We start from the raw sequence: 21648 nt of genomic DNA, 5'->3' as shown, positions 1-21648 counted from the left end.
TAGCATGATATTGGTATATGATTTATTTTCCGTGTGCTCCAGTGAACAGTGAGTTGGAAAGCTGCAGTTGGAGCATAGGAGTTGATTAAATTGTATCTCAAGAGTTTGTTTTACAGGAAGCAGCATCTTAGCCCCCATATAGTCTGTCTACTTGTAAGCTAGTTATCTGTCATTTGGCCGTCTACAAGCAATCCTTTTTTAAATATTTAAATAGCAAGGGTTCTCAAATTTCCATAAAAGTAAGCCTACCAATCTTTCAGCAGTGGAAAACATAATTAAAGATGGAGGGCTAAATCATTACCACAATTTCTTTTTAAAATTCAATAAAAGCTATGTTTACACCCTTGATGCTTTTCTGGAACAAGATAAAAATAAATGCCAAAAATATATTTAGTTTAGTATTTATTTTTGACTACATAATCTAATTGACAGTTTTATGTTATCTTCGGTCCTAAATTAGTAAACCCTTATCAGCTTTGCAAAAAAAACAACACCTGATTGATATTGAGCTGTCAGAGACTCCTGCCTTATAAATACATAAATAAATCATGTACTTTAATGGCTGCTTCTCTTCACCTGTCCTGTGCAAGTGCCTAGCATGCATTTATTTTGGGCTGGTTTAAACGTATTCAGAGACAGGTTGATGTTACTGGTGATATAAATAAATGAGAGTCAAAATCAGTGAGATTTCCCTGCTGAACTCACATCACTGTGTGTATGTGAGTGTATTGTCAGGCAGTGGTTTATGGCAGTGTGTACATTTCGGAATTGATAAGAAACCGACTGGGCAAATTTTGCTCCTGCTCATTAGCATGATTGCTGTTGTACTGGGAAGCTTCCAGGTGCTAATGTGTTTGGGTGGCAGCAGGGGGATCCTGGAAAGAAAAAAAGCATTGCTCTGATTCATATTGTAGTTTGTTGTACAGCTTCATTATGACCTGCTTCATTTATTTCAAATCGATTAAACAACAGCCCTTTTACATTACATTTATACTCATATACCTATACAAAGTATGATAATAATCACACATGTTCCTTCACATTTAAGTGAACAGCACCAGCAAACTAAACCAGGGAGCTAATAGGCTCATTATCAGAGCTCTGCCACTGGCACCAGTAATTTATTGCAGCCATTATTTTATATATTTCTATCCAACAAAGTTCCAAGTCCCAGGTCCCAACCCATAAATACTAATGTATATATCTTTACACATGCATACATATATATATATATATATATATAGTACAGTTTACAGTAATATGTATCAAATGTGATAATGTTATAGTACAATAGCTGTTCATTAGTCTGCTTTATTATGATACATTGTGTTTAATAAATTAAAAAAACAATCATTTTATCATTGTAAGCTTTACGTCATCAAACTCACTTATATTTTGTATAGAAGCTTTTTTCTCTTCTCTTAAACTAATCATCAAATGATTTTAAAGTAAGTATGTTTTTGTTGCTGTTGTCCAGTTTCATATTCTTGTTGGCAAGCACAAGTGGAAATGACAGTAAATGGAGGGGATGAAAGAGAGTTGTCAAGTCTGTGACACATGGGATGCAGCAGCGGCCAAAAACCACATTTCTCGCTCCATGCCAGCGCACCCATACTGAGGCCTCACAGAAGAGATGCTGCCAACATCCATATTCATTATCACCAAGGCTGCCACAGCATTGCTGCGTTAATGATTCATAACTGGACGCATTTGTGAAATATCAGCCTTTATAAAACCTGTACATTGACAGTGCAATGATGCAGCAATTTGATGCAGTTGACATACATTAAAATAAAAAAGGAACTTTTATAGTTTGTTGAGTTGCAGTCCATGAATGCGTTTTGATTTCTTTTTTTGATTGTTTCGAGTTGGGAAGTGTACAGGTGAAAGTCTGTTTCAGTGTATGTTTCCATCTGTACTGCTGCCTTGTCACTTTGTTCATGGTCCAACCATCACAGCAGTAACACCCTTGATCTGCCCGAGGCTTTGAATCTATTGCTCATTAATAATTAATCCAGGAATGTAAATTTACATGTAATTAACGTGGACCTTAAACACTCAATTATTTATTTCCTCTATTGGGCCAATTATTGAGATGTTTGCTTTGGAAATCTTGGCTGTCTTTCATAAGGTCACTTCTATAATACATGATAAATATGTTTTTAAGTGTTCAAAGAAACATATATGTAGTAGCACCATTTATATTTATGTGCATGGGAAAAATCATCCACACACAGTGGAGCTTTTTACCGACAAAAATATTCTGTACTTGCAAGTGTTTGCCTGAATGTCTATGAAAAAATGAAAAGGGTACACCATTTTAAAAATGTCTACATAGACAGTTTCAGCTATTTATTTTTTACCTAAAAGTTTTCTTGGATATAGGTTCCTATTCTATCATGAGTTTTTCTAAAAGATATAGCGTTGAGCACTCATCCTCTTATATATTTCAAACAGCTGGGAACAAATAGTCCATTAGGAAGACAGGATACTTTATATACAACACCCCATGCGACCTCATAGATTTACATAATCATTATATAAATTCATGCAACATCTGAAAAATGTTTTTACCAATGGTTCTTCTGGATGAAGTGACTCACCAGGTTCCCGACAAACAAAGGACAAAATGTTCTCTTAACAGGTCACACATAGACATCCTGTGCCTGTGGTTTTGTGCAACCTGAAAGTGAAAGATAATGTTTTAAAAAAGGTAGAGAGAGAAAGAATGGCAAAAAAACAACCACCACAATGGACCAGGTTTGTTTATCAAGCACGCGGTAGATTTGACATAAACTGCTTCATACTGACAAGCTATCACACAATAATGGTCTGACAACTCCATAATATATATGTAACTGTCAACCACAGTATAATGGGCCAGTGTCAGTCTCGCTTTATTCAGTGATAGAATATGCTGCGTTTGTAATGTTTTGATAACAGGAATCCATCGTTCCCTATTCTCCACTACACACAAAGGCAGCAGCTACACACTGATAGCAAACAGGGCACCAATATGTGAATGGTAAACAAGTTTCATAAAAAAGATGAAATCCTGGGGGATTCTTCTGCTAGCACCTGCTCGTACCTAGATAAACAGCATTGAATTCAGAACAGAAGGGATGTAGATTGAGAGGGAGGGGGGAAACGAAAGGCAAGTGATGTATGCTCAATCATTCAACAATTATAGTTTCTAGGATGTGTATTGTAAATGGATAGGAAAAAAAATAGAGCTCAGTAGTGAGGAGCCAATTAAATTACTTTTGTATTATTTTCGTTATGCCAACCATAAATGCATCCAACTGATAGGAAATTGTCCCAGCCAGTTATTAAACAGCCAGCTGTTAAAGAAACAGTGATTGCTGTTGTCACACTAGGGGCCTGACTCTGAGGATGACCATGTATTTCTGTCAGTGGGTTATAATAAAACAAGAAGCCACGTTATATAGTTGACAACATTTCTGCATTCGAACAAAACAAGACGTCCATTGGATTTTTTTGTCCTAAATGTAGAAAAAAAAACAAGAAGAATAAATGGTGACAACATTCCTAGATGCAGAGCCCTATGCAACTACCAACAATGGGGACAACAGTATACAGCAATACAAATAAAGGTAAAAAGTGAATGCTCTCTGGCACCACAAAGCTCTTTCACATCATACCCCCACAAGTTGAAATGTGATTATTCTGGATTATTCGTCACCTGCGATCAAAGTGATCAAACCACTTGAGGGAACAAAGAGGTGTGTTTAACTAGCATAATTGCTTCTGAACCAGGAGTGATAGTCACTGTGTTACATGTTCACTGAAATGAAAACTGTCGTTGTCCCCACACCATTATTTTGTCTTGACTAGGACAGGGATTGTAGCATCAGGTAATAAAACAAATAACATTTCTCTTTTCCAGCCTTCAAATGAATCCTGAAGATGGCTCTTATCGCAGTCTGGTGCTGCAGACTCGGGCGGCAGATGAGACTCCTCTGTTCATTCTGCACTCTTTTAAATGTGTTTTTGTTTTCTCTAGCAAGATTTCATCTGTTGCAGCTGCTATCTGATTTTCTGTCAGGATGGTAAACACAGTAATTTTACCTAACAGACAGATTTAATAAATTCCCATTATTAAGCTTGACCAGCAGTCCTGAGACTGGAGATAAAAACCTTGATGGCAGTGCCGCTGCTAGCCATTTTGGTGCCCTAAGCATAATTCCTTCATGATGCCCCCCCCCCCCCCCCCCCCCCAATAAAAAAACATTATGAGTTGTGATGAGTGAGTGGGGAGGGGAGGGGAGAGGGGGGCACCATCGGTACCTTTGAGTAGTATGCCTAAAAAGTGCCTCATATTTCTATAGTCTACTGAAATAATTTCGGCCTTATAATTATTATGACGATTTTTCATTAGGCTATTTTTGGTGGTGCCCCCTCGACACTTGGTGCCCTACGCACAGCGCGTAATGCGCGTTATGGGAGCGGCGGCACTGCTTGATGGTGTGTGCATAACATTGATAGGCTTACTGCTTATGATCTTTTTATGTGCTCTTCAGAACGTGAGATAATCCATTGTGAAAATGCCACTCCAACATGCCTAATGTGCTTCCAATGTGTGTTAGTACACTTAAATGCTTCAATGTAAACAGGTTAACATTTATATAAAGATGTAGAGTACATAATGGAATTTTGTCATTAAATGTATTTTATTTATTTTATTACGTTAATTGGAATTACAAACATTTGATTATAAAACACCTCGGTTTTATGTTCCACTGTTAATTTAGCAACACTAGCAGCTTGGCTCTACACGGCGTTGGTCCGTACTTATATGTCTTAGAAAAAATCTGAATTTATTTGTGCCAAAGCGGGACATTTACAGGTCTCACAGCGCAAAGGGAGCAGTGTAGGAAACAGTGGCTCAGGGACACCTTGATAGCACTTGGTTCTCTTACTTGAACCGGTGGCCATCAGGATCCGCCAAATCCCTATGGACTTTGCCACCACTTCTCCAAAGATTGAAAACTTTGTACAATATTTATGTTCTCCTGAGGATGAATCCTAAGGACTTGATTATCTGACCTTCATCAAGCACCAACATGTGTTACAATGCTTGTTTATGAATGAAAATAAAATCTAAAAATTCCCACCGGCATCTTCTTTGTATTTACTCGTACTATAATTATCAAGTGACTCATTCTAACACGCAAAACTAAGCTGGAGGACAGGATACACATGCAGAACATCAACGTGTTAGTATTTTGATTGTAACCATGAAATGCATGATGACATTAGAATTGAGCTTTTAGTTCATCCTCAATGAGCTATTAGTCTATGGACCTGTTAGTAACATTGTTTCTCAGTGACTGTGTTCAGTGCACTCTACGTGGTCCAAAGAGGAACATGTTTGTTTTTTTGCAATTTATTTTTTGTCGTGTGTTAATGGTTTTGCTTCTTTTCTTCTCTCAAATGTTTTGGGGAATAGCTTTGGGTTGAGAGTAAACTTTATGTGAGGTTATAATACGTATAGTGGTTATACGGCTAAGTATACACATAATCTTGAGTGCACTTGAAGACTCTTTCCTAACAACTGTTTTGTAAAAAGCTTGTTGTTTTCCTTTGTTTATTTGTGCTTTAATTAACTGTTTTTAGATGACTACAGCTGCAGAGGAAGAAATGATTGCCATAACTATACCGGGAAGCTTTTTCAGCCACTCAGCGGCTCATTATCAGTCAGTGCGTGTTACTCAGCATCAAAGCTTTGACGCACACATGGATGACGTCAAATAATACACGTTTCTCTGAAAAATCAACAGGCCCGAGATGATAAGGGAGAAACATGCCCGCTATGCAGAGAGGGCAAACACAGAGGAGATTTTCACTTAAGCTCCAAAGTATTGTAATCTGTTTAGTGAATTTGAGTTTAAACGGGTTATACGATGGGGTTTAAATAAATGACATGCATATTCCTTGCCTATATCTGTTTTATTATGTCCTGATTGGAGCATGTCTAATTTTTAGGTGCTAGAGTTGTGCAGCAAACTGTGTTTTCCTCTCTTTCCTCTACTTCCTAACATGATGGTAGTGGTTTGGATAACGTTTATTGCAACGAATGCAAGACGTTTTTTTTCCTCATTCACATTTTCAGAAAGCTATACTCCATTTATGATTGATCATGTTTTGGCTTAATCACCCGTACAAAAGAAATATGTCATGTCATGTCACCGTTCAACTTTATCAAAGCAAACATTTTTGTACAAATTTAAAATAGAGGACTGTATGAAAATGCATGCTCAATGTTTGTAGACTTTACTTGTGGAGCTTTCCCAATAGTTCATGCACATGTACTCATTTTTTGTGACTGCATCTTCTGGTGCGATAAGTAAAACGTTCTTAAATTACATTCAATACCCAGGACTTTCAATGGAAAGGTGCAATGATGTTATTGAGGGATGAAATTCTAGCACTGTTGATATTTCTGTGCAAGGGAGAGAAGCAGAGGCACTATGTCATACAGACATTGTGTAACAAGGTCAATGTGTGCCGCTCAAATTACCCAGGGTTTTTTATATTTTAGGAATTGGGAGCACCACATTTCTGTTCACACATTGCATTTAAGAATGCAGTATCTTTCTCTGCCAATATCGAAGATAAGATGTTTTATTTGACTGAACTTATGAATAGACTCCCACAGTTGTCTTGTTGCTTTTCTCACCTTCTGTTTTAATCTTTCCAAGACAAAGGGACCACACACATGCTGTCTCCTTTTTTTTTCAAATCAACAAATATTGTGATGGTGTCGTCCCTTTTAATTTGAACCATATGTTCCAAGAAAGGGAGGATTAAACAGCATCAAAGCAATTTGAAAATTGAATATGATTGGGGGACTGTGGCTGTGAGGTACTGCTGTGAGGTTTAATGCGAAGGCTGGCGGTTTGATCCCAGCCCATGGGGTCAACATACTTAACAAGATACATAGCTACTTAGATTTGCTCCAAATGGCAATACCTTTAATGTGTGAATATTAGCTTACTTGAGCAAAATGGCACATTGTTCTTTATGAATGGGGTGTGAATGAGTGAGTGATGACTTGTAGAATGTAAAGCGCTTTGAGGGGTTGTAACGACTGGATAAGGGACTATATAGATACAGTCCACATATTTTACAATCTCCTTTGATATGTGTAAGGCATGATGATGTACAAGCAGGCCGCTTATAGTACTTTCCCCTTCAGTTTCTGCACTTCCCTCTGCACAAAAACTTGAGAAGCTCTTCCTTATTTGAGTCAACAGGGAGTACACCATGGTTTGTTGGCAAAAAGAAGATACATTTCAGACACCACTTTAATAACTTTCAACCTGCCGGGTGGGTTTTGTCTGTGCTGTCATTGCTTCGTTATCAGTTTGACAGACTGTCAGGCCAGACATCAAGTTTTTGCACAATTGCCCATCAAAACACCACTATAGTATCTCCCATAAACATCATGCATCAACCCTCACTGGTAGAATTAGAGTGTTACTGCCCACACAAACATTTGCACTCAAGCACACATGTACAGACAGATAAAATCAATGGTTACCTTCCTCCACATCAGGAGGAACTGCAGAGGCCAATGGAGGAGTCAACCCACTCACAGGATATTCAATTGCAAGCATGTACAAATTCATCCTCTCTCTATCTCACTCATGTCCACCTGGGATCAACTGCATTTACACATGCACCTTTGGGCAAGTACTGCTGGTGTTAGCACACCCACACACGGACCAACATAGAATCACGCTATGTGTCGCATAAAAACATGATTTGAGCCACAGAGAAACACTCTAAAAGCAGCTGGTTTTGTGAATGAAGTGAGAGAAGAAAATGGCTCAGAGTGCACGTAACGTAACTCTTTTAAAACAAACATAATATTTACATTTGCTGATAAAAAACACTTTAATGGTTGTGAGTCAACTCTTTAGCATCATGAAGATAAACGGAATATTTCACAGCTTATGGAGCAAGCATTGAATATTTTAGAGGAGAAATAAATGGATCTGGTATATGCCGACTAAAAAAATAGTCTACCATTCCTTGCAATTCAGTAATATATATGTTGCATCTGCCGTGTCAGGGACTGTGTAGTGCTTCCAAATCCCTTTAAAATGAGACATGATCTCATTGACAGAGGACATGAGTACAGATGGGGGAGGGAGAATATTAACTCAAAAGTCTCAGTCCATCCCTTCTTCTTGGGCTCGTGTAAGACATCACCAAGAGAAATCCACTCATTACAACAGCGAGAAACACATATATCACACACAGAGAGCTGTCAGTTGTCCTCAGGGGGATCCAGCCGTGGCAGCAGAAAAGCTGTGTGTCTTAGGGCCATATCCTGTAGAAATATAAATATTTACAGTCTGTGTGTGTGTGTGCGTGCGTGGGTGCGTGTGCGTGCGTGCGTGCGTGCGTGTGTACGTGTGTGCTGTATTTTTTTAAGTAAAGAAAGAATTCTCCCATGGCACACTAGCAGCTTCAAAGCTATAGTGTTACATACTGTAACATAAGAGCTCTGAAAGGAGATGTCTTCATAAAATAGGAATTCATCACCTGATTTAAAAAAATGCTCTGTTTATTAAAACATGAATTAATTGAACAGCTATCTCCACAAAAGGTACTTCTCAAGGTCATAGGATGAATTCACTATTATCAAGGTTTAAAATCCTTTTGAATTCTTCATAGAAATGGGAGACACTAAGGCCTGTAAGATTGTTTGATTGTGTTCTAGGGGAATAATTAAATCATATGTGGCATTATAGGCCCTTGGGATGCAGGAAAGTATTGGACTGCACCCTGGAAAGGGTGTGTTGATATCTGTTGTTTAATGGACTGCCTGTCACACAGAAGAGTACCTCTGAAACAGATGGTTACCTGAGTGGGAAAGGTCAGTGACAATCTTTTCTGCCCTTTTTTTGCCCTTGCGTCATGCAGGTTTTCTTTATGGAGAGAATTTGACAGCTACCACTCAGGAGTGCAGACAAAACACTCAAGCTTGTCATTGGAACAGGAGGAAAAGAAAAGCATGACACTGATGGTCTGCGATAGTGGAAATTGGACCATGATTGGTTCTAAGACATCAGGCTTTCTAGGCTGTGACAGCATGCACAACTTATGTGGGACCTTAATAGTGATCTATTGTTGAACTGACTCATTGTTATTGCTGTTGATGAAACCTGCCAAGGTGGAATGCCCTGCACATTTAGAGCTTGATGGAATGGGGGCAGTTTATATTGGCATTTTTATTTGCTTCCACCAAGCACCTTGCAAAGAACAAAATATTTTCTAAAGCAATACCTAGATCCAATTTAAAAGGTGTTTTGCATTTCAATGTTTTTGTCATATGACTTACTCCTGAGATATTTTTGATACATGTAGTAGGCCTCACTGTGGAGGCAACACTTCACACTCACATCACATATTCATTCCAATTAATGAGACAACCCTTCTGAATGCATTAAAAGCTTTGAGCTGCTGAAACGGTCTTGCTAATTGTAATTAATAAAACCACAGAGAGAGCTAACAGGTAAGCTTCTACATGTCTTTACTGAAGTGTGGATTATCCTCGCACTGTGTATACTTTGCTAATAGATAGTTGTATAGATATGGTGGATTACAGTTGCATCTACAAGTACTGATATCCACAGACATCAGCATCAATAGAATGTCACAGAAACAGAATCTAACAATTTTGACTGTGTGCTTAAATATTGTGCTCTATCTATGTTCTATTTTGTCTGTCTCGATACACTAGTCACATGCCATGAGTAAATTGTTGATTTTACCGTTTGCTTGTTTTAGCTGCGACCATTGTTCTCATCTCATCACATGGCAGCTATGACACTGGAGTGATTACAGCAACCAATATCTCTCCTAATGTACTTGTGGTTTATGAAGTTGTATAAAGATATGCCTGATAAAATAGTGTCCTGTCCTTTATACCAAACCATTTCACTCCTTTCTGCTAATCCATGAGAGAACGCCTATAGGAGCCCCTCGTAATTGATGATTAAACTATCAAATTGGTTGCAAATCCAAACCCCTGAACACACGTACATTATGCATTAGTATAAATATATTTGGATTCTATACCTACATGAATGATTTAAGTATAGTTTTTTTATTTGTGAATGATGAAATATTGCAATTCATTACTTCTTCGAGTTGATTTTTTAAAAATGTTTTACTTTTTATGAAATATAATACCCTTCAGCTGTCTTTTAAAAAATCGTACGTAAATAGCTATTTGCATTTTTATTTTGGGAGGATTCTTTAGCTTTTACTGTGTTAAAATAAAATACAATATAACCCAAATGGCGAGGGCAGGCTACCTTGAAGTATCATGCGGTGGAAACATTTACAAAATTACAAATGTAAAATAATAAGAACGTTTACAAAATGACTATGATTAAACTAGTTATAATTCATAAAGTCTTCTATGATTTTGCTAACAGTTGAGAATTTGCGACACTGCTGTAGATGTGGTGGGCTGTTACCACCCGACACTGATTACACCAGGTGTGCCTCTAATTGTTGAGCCTAAAAGCTACAAGCAGCTGCAGCGCCGCTTCCTGATGTAACGCCACAGCTTTGCTTAGACTTCTGCCTATTCCAAACCTTGCTTTTTTTTGCATCACTTGCCCTATGTTTTGGTTGCACCAATGCCCCTGTAAGGAAACATGTATTCAACGCTTAACTTCTCCACTTTTGACGACTCTAACCTGTCAAGTGTTGACCCTCATAGACTGCAGGAGCTGACACACCGCTCCGTCAAAATAAGCATAATTATCGTTTTGGGTGTGATGATCACTTTGGGAAACATTGCAGTCCTCCTAGTTATTACTTCATCCGTGGCTGGTTGGTCAAAGAACTCCCGGTACTTCCTGCTCTCTCTCACCGCTGCAGACTCAGCGTTTGGGCTGCTGGTCATGCCCTTGAATCTGTGGGTGAGCCTGCTAAAGGACTATACTGAAGGGCCAGACGCCTTTTGTCACGTCGTGGCCTTTTGTAACGCCACCGTCTACTCCACCTGCATGTACACGCTGGCCATGATAAGCCTGGAGAGGTACATTGCAGTGTTTTACCCGCTGCAATATTCCTCTCTGTTGACTAGAAAAAGGACACTGCTCCTGATAGCCTTCGCCTGGTGCTTCCCGCTCTTTCTACTGTTGCCAATATCATTTCCAGTTGGGTTTATCGAGGTTCATTTTTCTACTGCATCCCTGGTCTGCAATCCGTCCTACTCGACGAATGCTGGATACTCCCTCAGTTTGACATGTCTGATATTTTTCCCCTGCTCCATCATCATGACACACGCAAACCTGAGAGTGTGGTGTGCTGCAAAGAGACAGAGACTAAAACTGCGCAAATACAACTGTACGCGTCGCAGCAGACACAATGTGGCATCCAGAGTGCTCGTGCCTGTGATGGCAGCATACTACACCTGTTGGACACCTTGCATGGCAGCTATGATCTACAACGGTAAGCATTGAATGAGTGGACATACATAGCTTCTAATGTATATCAGTCAAAACATTAAAGTGTATATTGGTGGAATATATAAAAAATGGCTCTCCTGCAGACCACAATTCACATCCATCTGTTTAAAAAAGTTCCAATTTACCTGCATATTTCATAGTGAAAACACCTTGTTTGGCTCCAGTCTGCAGATTACCCACAATTTGGCTCCCTTTCATACTTTAATTGAATTCAGTCTCAAAGAAAATAAAGACAAATGGGTTCGGATCATGGGTGGATGTAATATCATAAAGAAAAATAGAGAATTTAGCTTATGCATCCTGTTAGTTTGTGCCATATCTGGATAAAAAGCTGTGAAAGATATGACCGTTGCTGATTTCATAGCAAGGTTCTTCAATAATACAGAGTGGTTTAGGGGTTTGGATCTAAAGCTCCTGATGTCCTCCTGCAATTAATCTTAGTGAGTTACTTGCAGTGGCTACTTAGGCAACTGAAATGTTATCATCATGAGGGATTTAAAAAAATATATATTATGTTTTTGAATAAGGGAGAAAGCCCTAAGTCAGAGTTCAAACAGGGCTACTTTCCCCTCTATCGTTTCTCTATTAATTTCAGCTGTAACTGTGCTAAGAAATGGCTTTCAAAGGTATTTAGATATTTCTGGGCATAACTGTAACGATGCAAAGACAGTTTCATGACTAAGGCCTTTTTTTAAAGTCTTTTTTTCCCCAACCACGTGCTGTCTCGGAGTAATTAGGACTGCACGTCGTGTCACAGCTGAATATTTATAGAAGTGAAGACCTTTTCCGAAGAGGGCTGTAATTCATCTGATATGAATGAAAATCCCTGCAAAATGAAGCTGACAGTCTTAACTTAAACTTCAAAGTGTGCTGCTGTCCAAACACTACTGAGCCTCACTGTAAAGTGGTTTATTTCACTCAATCAAATCTAGCAGTTAATTTTGTACTTTTATATCTAGACTATAAATGTCAGGTTGATGGGTTCATATCATTGCCGTCAGGGGAGGGATTCCCATCTCAGAAAAAGAATGTATCAATTTATAGACACGATCATAAACCAGACCCTTTCATATAAAAAGGTCTACAACTTTTCTCATTCAGAAACCGCTGTCTTCATCCACTTTCAAGCATAAACAAAAGTTGCTATTTGTAGCCAGGGACCAGAGGCTCTTGAACAATCTGCCTGAGGACATCAGTCAGTGAGGCTGAGTCAGTGATTCCTTTTTCAAACATACTTCTATAGGAAAGCCTTTCCTGAGTGAACACTATTCGATTTATGACTTGCTTTATTTTGCTGTCTTTGTGAATCACTTTGTATAGTGGATTTTGAAAATGATTCTATAAGTAAAGATTATTAGTAGTAGTGGAAGTAGTAGCATTAAATCCCCATCTTTTTTTTGCCCCACAGCATTCTCAGGAAGCAGTGTACCAGAATGGATTGAGTTTGTGGTGGTGTGGCTGCCGACCTCCAATGGTTTCCTCAACTGCATCTTCTACTTTTGGATAAACCGAAGCTTCCGCAGGAAATTCCACCTTGTGCTCCAGAGGCTGGTACTGGCCGTCTGCCCCAAACTGGCTTACACCCTTGGGTGCTGCAACCCTTCAAAGACCCAGTTTGTGTCAGGAATTACAGATAATAACAACAGTGTCCATGAGCGTTCTTCCAGCGTATCCTCCACCTGCACACTGTTGTCATTGGCTTAGGATGCAGGCACCTGAAGAGCACCACTGGCATGGTAAGGGACGGGGTCAGTGACCTCTCTATTTTCTGTCTTTCATATACTGAGGAATGGGTCAGATGAGTTGCAGTACAAATGGGTTGGTACTAAGACAGGCTATAATGGCAAGCAATTGAATTAACCACTGTATAGTCTAAATCATTGTAGTTCAAGGTATATTTATTATATTTTTCTTATTTTTTTTATATCAATTTGCAGTCTAAACATAGTGTTCAGTTGAGTGTGACACAGACTCAGTATAGAACTTATTTGGATTTTTTTGTTTAACTACTTTAACAATATTGCCAAGATTAGATTTTTTTGTCGGACGGCCTCTTAAACCACCTTTTTAGTTGTTTTATAATTAGCCATGTACCTTGTCTGTGCGTCAGAAATGCCCACCATTATTCGGCATACAGCTATATAATGAGTCTTTTTAAAAGTGTCAGTGGTTGCATATTTAGACTTGTTGCCGCAGTCATATTTCACTTCAAACATTTGAGGATATTCGATTAGTTCATCACAAGAAACTGATATTTAGACTTCTTTTCATATAAAATATTTGTGAACTAACATCACTATCTGATCGTGAGCACTTTGAGGACTGAGGCCGTCTACCTCTTCTTCACTTCAAACAGTGCGTCTCAGACCTTTGCATATAACAGATGGTAGAAGTTAACCTTTAAGTCAAGGCATTTCAATGTATGCAAGGAGAAAAGTAATTATGCAGCTACACTGTAGAAAGGTCAACACATTTGTGCCGTCAAGACATAATTTGGGTAACTTCTGAAGCTGCCGTTGTTTATTTTTTATATATTAAGCCCATGATCCTCTCAGTATATTCTAATCGAATATGAAATTGACAACGCCCATGTCATGTTTATCTTAATAGATTTAACTGCCACAATGAAGGTTTATTTAGATGTAAAGTTAATCAACAGCATTTTTGTAATCTAAAGAAATTTAAATTCAGAAACTTTTTTTACAACTTTTTTAGCCCTTTGGGTTTCTGCTGTCACCATCATTCATGTTTGTGCAGATGCAAATGATTGCCCTCTCCACTGACTTGTGGAGATTATGTGAATACTAAATTATGTAAAACCAATGACGAACAAAAAAAATGACCTTTATATTTATACATGTTGTTATGTTTCTAAAGTCCACATTTTATGATTGAAAAATATAACATTTAATAATGTATTGGTTTATGGATAATATGTGAAATAAAGCATCATGCCTTTTGAATTGTCTTCACTTTATAATTGCATTGTAGGCACTGACTGAAAATAATACATTAAAACAGCATGTGATGCAGAGATTGGATGAATAATAAACTATTAGTATCACTGAAAAGGACTTTTGGAGTTAAATCTGGGTCAGCACACACATTTGACATGGGTATTGTTTGTTCCCTTTCTACATTTTTACATCCTGTAAATTAGATTTTGTGATTACTGCAATGCCATTTCAGATAAGATTATGGAATTAAACAGCATTATTGAAATGAATCAGAACATTTAAAAAATGAATAGGTATAAATGTAATTGTGCCAGATGAACAGAAACTGATAAACAGGTCTACGGAGGCAAACAAAACTAAACTAAAAGGAGGTTAGAAAGAAACAAACCAAGACATGACATCCTTCCTTAATACATGTGACATGATAACTATGGTTATGCATGTTTTAGCACTTGCATATTTATATAAAACGGGTATAAGCACATGGTTCTTGTTAATAACTCAAGTTTAATGATTTTTACTCTTAAAGGCTTTTTATTTATTTATTTTTAAATATTGATTTGATGTGTTGCAGGCCCTAGGCTACTTAAGTAAACATATGAATTAAATTGCCTCTTCAGAAAATAAAGTAAATATGGGGTGGGGTGTTTTGTTTTTTGTTAAAGTTGTGTGTTTCCAGTGAACCTTTAACCTTTAACCTTTAGAAATTGGACACCATCATTGGTTTTCTGTAAGCGGGTGTATTTCGGCTTTGCTATCACTGTGTGCCTGAAAAGGAATTTCATTTTAACATCATTGTCAGTACAAAAAATTATACAGAATGTGTTCAGCCAAAAAGTGAACTTTGGGAATGAGTCAAACCTCTTCTCAGGCATCAGATTTTTTCATGCAACATCTGTAAGTGTTAGTCCAGTCGAGCAGGTCTCCCAGGACATTGGAGTGTAGTGCATTAGCGGCCTCGGCTCTCCTTGAGGATGACTCTTTATAAAAATGACAGGCAATCCAGTCATGGGGAATGATGTCTATCTGAAGGCTTCATGTATTCCCACAGATACAATAAACTGTCTCATAAAAGCCATCATTCTGCCTGGTCATAACTGCTGCACCACCATCAAGGCTGACGTGGATGTAAAATGACTTCAATGCTTTTTGGATCAAAAAGTAAAAAAAAAACCTGTCCATATTTGTCTCCAGACAGGATTTTATCTCATTTGACGCAGTCTTAATCAGTATCACATTTTCACAGTAATAATCTGTCTGTTTGAATTCTGAGATCAAATCATTAATGTTGGTGCACAAGTCACAGATGCCATCTTAACATATATTTTCACCGTTTCCTGTGGAGGCCAAAACGACCAGCTTAAAAATAAAAAGCTGAAGTTGTAGTGCCACCTTGTGGTTTTACTAAGTATTGCATGGCAACAATCCATTTAATCACCATACAAGTGTAATCATTTGTGATTGGCTATTGTTGTGCTAAATTGAATGAAATCCTTTCATTTGACTTTGTGTTATTTTAATTATTAGTCAAAGATTCTCCATGTTGTTTTTGGCTTGCTCGTGATGATGCACATTAAACTAACCCAACATTTAATATTAGAATCTTGTTTCAAATAAACTGAAACACTTTATTCTAATTCTTAACAGTTCATCAAATTATGCAACAAGGGGGGCATCAAGTTCTTGAAATGTCCCGGCCTGATTAAATTAGGATGAATCAATGGGGGTTGATTTGTGTTTGCTGCAGTTTGCTGACTGTGAGGGCTCTTGTGAATGCTGCAGATGGAAAGGCTTTTATTTCAATCACTGCGTCCTGATCCTCTCCACAGGAAAGTAGTTAAGGGGAGCAGGTTTTTCAGGACTCAAGTGTTATTCATGTGTGCTGGTATCACACTATGAAATGGAAAAAGAGATCAGGGTAAAAGTATGTATTATTATTATTATTATTATTATTATTATTATTATTATTATTATTATTATTATTATTATTATTATTATTATTACCAAATGATCAGGAACCTTTATGTCATTCTACAAATATTGTAGACTGGATTATTACTTTTTTCTGTGTCACCTGACTGTCAAGCATAAAAGTTGAAATAATTTCATTGAGCTATAATTATGTTGCCTATACAACTATAGTATAGGCAACATAATTATACATGCACTACTATATGTTACAGTATCTTTTAAATTAGCCTTTTGGTCAAAGTATGAATAATAACCCATCCAACCTACTGTAGCCAAGAGCTGGTTTGAAAAGTATAGCCAGCTTTTACACTTTTAACAGCTCTATTCACAATAGCTGCCTCATTTATAACACAACAAAGTGCTGACTGTGGGTGGACTTGTTTTACCTATGGGTGGGCTCTTTGTACCCAGGCTCGGGCTGTCTATAGCATATGTCATTATTTAACATATTTAATGTATTTGTCAGCAAATAAACCAGTTTCCAAACCTTCACTAAAACGCATGCTACAGACATAGTTACATACAGATAGTACAGGGCGGTGGTGGCAAAGTCCATAGGGGCTTGGCCTGGGAACTGGAAGGTCACCAGTTCAAGTCCCCGAAAGACCAAGTTGTTCCCGTGGTGTCCCTGAGCAAGGCACCGTTACCTACACTGCTCCCCGGGCGCCGTACATAATGGCAGCCCACTGCTCCTAACACTAGGATGGGTCAAATGCAGAGACCTTTTAGAACTGCATTTCGTTGTCCTAGTACTTGTACTCTGTGCAATGACAATAAAGTTGAATCTAATCTAATCTAAAGCATGGACATTTTCACAAGATCTGCTTAAGAAAGCTAATGTACCTATGAAAACAAACCTTTTTAATTGTTCATCTATGAATTGTATGAATATATATATTAACATGAATATACTGTACACAAACCGCACCACATACTCATATTTAGACTCCATCTTCAAATATGTACACAGTATTTCAGTGAGCAGCCACTTGTTTTGAAAGATTTTATTCAAAGAGGTCATTAATGACAGGAAGTACAAATTGAAAGATGGAAAATGTTTATCTCTGATGTCAACCAACTAGATTCTGCTGCACTTGTTTGTTATCACATGAGGAAATAGCAAGTTATGTCCAGAAATGTTTAACTTTTGTGAAATGACAGATGATAAATAGTTGCCTGTTTCAGTATATGTTCAATAAAAAGGAGTGATTCTACAAATGCTATACTGCATCTACCATTATATATTCTGCAGTGCCAAAACATGAACAGCAAACGTATTGTATTGTAAAAGCAACTAAAATATATATATATTAAATATGTATGCACTGTGGCTTGCAACACACACCAGATTTCCTCTAATACAATTTATAACCTCTGGCGATTAGTACTTTCCTAGAATATACATTTAAGATGCATTACATTGAAACAAATGTTTGCAAAAGCAGCAGTTAAATAACAAATGGCATAGTAAGAAACAACATTTTAAAACAGAACAATGAAAAAACACAATTCGTCTTCAGGTTATTCACTGTCAGCTATTATTTCTGGGCAATAAAATATCATTGTATTAGACACTACATTAATTTCAGGATCCGGCAGTTTGAACATTTTCACAAATTCCTGATAGTAGAAGTGTAAAAAATAGGACATGTCAGAATACAATTAACCTTAAATAATTATTGATGCAATATAACTCACCACTATTTCCCAAAAATGAAATAAACTCCAGATTCCGAAATAAAAGTAAGGCAGCTGTAACAATGTTCACTTTATTCAAAACTAACAAAATGCATCGCAAGTGATGTTTCAGTGTAAAAAGTAAGGTCAAGGTAAATGTATCCTAATCTCATTACCATTTTGCATACTAACATCTCCTTCAATGTTTCCATTTTGTCTATCAGTGAAATTATGTTGCAAGTTAACGACAATGTTAAACATTAATGACAACAGGCATAGTGACAATGAAAAACAAATATACTAAAAGCAGACAATTCAATGAGGGCTGCCCTTTATAAACTCTGATTGGTGAACTCTTTGTAGATGGAAAAGGACAATCTGCTGACCTCATTTTGTTGCAGAGACTCCCAGTTTTGTAGGTTCAGTATGAGGAGGTTTTGGTCAAACATTTCAAGGCCTCCAGATGAAAATAATGAGATGAAAAACGATGTCAACACTCAAGAAGACTTGTGTTCAACCACGTAGAAACGATACACAACACCAACGACAGTCGCGACAATTGCCGGTATCAACCATGTGGTCCAGGAGCTGCTGGAATGAATAGAATATGTATAAATGAATACAATCACATGTTTATGGCTTATTTGTCATTTCATCATCATTTGTATTGAACAATTTAAAGACAATATTTGAAATTCAAACATTTAAACATTTTTCTGACAGAGCACTTTTTAGTTGTGGGGTTTTCTTTTCATATAATTAATTCAACACACATCTGAAGACATCAATTAGACTGGCACAACAATCACTCACCTGGACTCTCCTGATTCATTGAATTTTTCGTCCTTTATCAGATAAAAAGACACAGATATTATGACTTATTCATAAACAAAAACTTCTTTGTATAATGTTTGTAAATTCTGTTGCAGTTCAGAAGAAAAATAAGGGCTTACTTTTGGCTTCTGCTTTAATCTGTCGTCCTGCAAAAGAAGATAAATAAATGAGTATTACTTTCTTAATGTGTTGCCTGACACAAATTACAATCATTATAATATAGATTAAGGCAGTATCTCAGGTAATCCATAGTTGATCAAAAGACAGGTAATTGCATACATTACTAGTTGGATACAGCTGTTAAATATGTTGCTAGTGATATAGCAACATGAAACTTTAGGGCATTTAAACACTTAACACTGGGGGCAATGAAAAACTGCTTTCAATTTAAAACCAATATCATAAGAATAAATGCAGCCTTATCACAATTACATAGTATGATTATCTTCACCAGTCTAATCACCTCATCATACAATGTTATTTTAAATATTACTAAAATAATAAGACATGGAAAATTCTATTAAAAATGTAAATACACACTTGCTAGAACATTTAAAATAAGGTGTTTGAATGGTCCACTTTCTCTATAGTCTACTCCAGTTGTCTGTTGAACAGGTTATACTGTCTGTGAAGCACAAGTGTTTTCAGTGTCAGTAATTGGAGACCAAATCCAAAGTCCTTGTTGTTTGTAAAAGTTAAATATTAAGTTAAGCTGATGATACTATGAGTCTTCAGGAGTCTGAAAAAAATCCCTTTGTGTTAACCTATGCTTAAGACATGACCAGTTATCCGGGGGGGTTTTGTTTGTTCTTACCTACCTCAAAGAGATTTGTAGACATGTATTAATTACTCTGTTTTGTCAGGTTAGGTTCAAGCAATGTTAATGATTTGATAGCAGTCGTTTTATTTGACAAAGGGATATGCACTTAAGTTAACAATACTCCAGACACAGCATCAGGTCTTTCAGAGAAAACATAGGTCAGATCTTACCATGTGAAGCTCCCCAAGGAAGTACTGCTCAAGCATCTCCCTGGCATCTGTGGAGTGACCCACATCCTCAAAGCTCTCTGTGGCATCTGCACCAGCCTGCTCTATCAAAACCTCCTCACCCCCCGGATGCTGAAATGATAGAATGGATTTTCACAAATAGTTGAGTTATAACAGTTCCTAATTTGCACCACACTATTATACAGCTAAACGTTTTCAATCATCCCATATCAATAAACACATTCACAGAAATACAGGCTCAAGAACTGGTATTTTTCTAATGACTGGTCATTTATTACTGTGCTGCTTGACGTTATCTTATCTTATAGTTTTATTGGGTAAGGTTAAGGTAACCTGTCAGACTACTCTGAAACAGCATCATCATGATGCACTTTTCACAATTAATCTAATGATCCAAAATAATTACAATCAATGCTCAATTGACAACAATGTTGATGGTAGTAGTAATAACAATGATCATAATAAGAGATATATTGGTGCATCTCTATTACCAAGCAATAATAACTTTATAAAAAGGGTTATCAACAGGTTAGCTAGTGTCGTTAACTAACCATTAACCTGACGTATAATAACTTAACAAAGCAAAAGTTATGAAAGTTTGCACAAAATAAACTCTAGCCATATCACTTGACTTGATTTTGTGTAACACCGAAATAACACGAACAAAAAACGTTACAATTGAAATGCCAGATATCGTAGTTTTATTTAACAGTCTGCCACCATTTCACGTTAACTCATAAATATCGTTTTGTAATTCCAGGAAGTGACGTCATCTTAGCCGAATCAGGCAACCAAAGACTTAAAGCCCAAACTTAAAATATGGCATAAATGGGGATGAAATAGTGTAAACCGGTTGGAAGAAAATCTTTCTTACCTCTTCAAGGAAACTTGTGATGTCATACACTTTATCGTGGATGATGAGCCATGTGTCATTACTCGTGTTATGTAGCCTTATTTCTTCAAGTGTGTAGTATTTTACACCTCCTTCTACCGTTTGGCCGTTTTCTTCAGCAGCAGTGTCATTAGAAGGTCCGCTGCCCAAGGAATTATCGTTCATTTCCTCACCCATTTTAACGCAAAGGTTGATGGAACTACTATAATACACCGACAGAGCAGCAAGCTAACGCTCTCTTATGTTTACAGTTACGGGTGTAGCTCTACGTGTAGTAAGCTAGTGGGTTACCCGTGCAAAAAAAGGCTTCTGATGACACAGTAGAGGCGAGATGACAAACAAAATCCACATATACGCTAACGTTACAAAATGTAAGGAACTAGAAAAAAAACCTAACCCGGTACATCCGGGTACATCAGGTCATCAGACATGTGAAAGAGACCAATGAAATGCGTGATATTTTACCGTGAAGCCCAAACACCACAACTGGCCAATGAAACAGCGACTTTTAGATCGGTATCCAATCAGAATCGAGCATTTGATGATCATGAGACTAGGACATGTTCTAGTGTGATCAACTCTGCGCTGCCATTGCGCATACAAAGGTGTCTCGTTGTGTAATGCTTTTCTAACATTTTCTTTGTATTGGCAACGTATGTGGGATATAATCAGGGGTGAAAGTAGTTTTCATTTCTTACAGGTGCTACACTGTCCGGTGTGTCACTCACCGGGGGGGGGGGTATTCTTAACTACTTCACATTCTTCTACTTCACATCACAATGCTTTTCTT

General features: G+C 37.4%; 2 protein-coding genes across 3 annotated transcripts; one reads left to right on the top strand and one right to left on the bottom strand.

The window, feature by feature from the left end:
* Positions 1 to 10552: 10552 nt before the first annotated feature.
* zgc:162592 (uncharacterized protein LOC561993 homolog) lies at positions 10553 to 14482 on the top strand. Its single transcript, XM_063880907.1, has 2 exons — positions 10553 to 11502; positions 12928 to 14482. Exons 1-2 carry the CDS (start codon positions 10701 to 10703, stop codon positions 13221 to 13223), a joined length of 1098 nt encoding a protein of 365 aa, XP_063736977.1. The 5' UTR covers positions 10553 to 10700; the 3' UTR covers positions 13224 to 14482.
* A 2954-nt stretch (positions 14483 to 17436) lies between these two features.
* LOC134863492 (cytochrome b5) lies at positions 17437 to 21292 on the bottom strand. 2 transcript variants are annotated; one of them, XM_063882040.1, is made up of 5 exons: positions 20841 to 21292; positions 19949 to 20077; positions 19078 to 19104; positions 18938 to 18969; positions 17437 to 18715 (listed from the first exon to the last, which is right to left on the bottom strand). In XM_063882040.1, the coding sequence occupies exons 1-5, from the start codon at positions 21033 to 21035 to the stop codon at positions 18622 to 18624; spliced, it is 477 nt and encodes a 158-aa protein (XP_063738110.1). In that variant the 5' UTR covers positions 21036 to 21292; the 3' UTR covers positions 17437 to 18621. The 2 variants fall into 2 exon arrangements, with proteins under 2 accessions (XP_063738110.1, XP_063738111.1); XM_063882041.1 differs by having other exon boundaries at positions 17437 to 18712; positions 20841 to 21291.
* Between the last annotated feature and the right edge of the window lie 356 nt (positions 21293 to 21648).

Source organism: Eleginops maclovinus, chromosome 4, assembly GCF_036324505.1.
Source record: "Eleginops maclovinus isolate JMC-PN-2008 ecotype Puerto Natales chromosome 4, JC_Emac_rtc_rv5, whole genome shotgun sequence".
NCBI lineage: Eukaryota > Metazoa > Chordata > Actinopteri > Perciformes > Eleginopidae > Eleginops > Eleginops maclovinus.
Note: the sequence above shows the minus strand (reverse complement) of the source record. Positions and strands in the feature narration are given on the sequence as shown.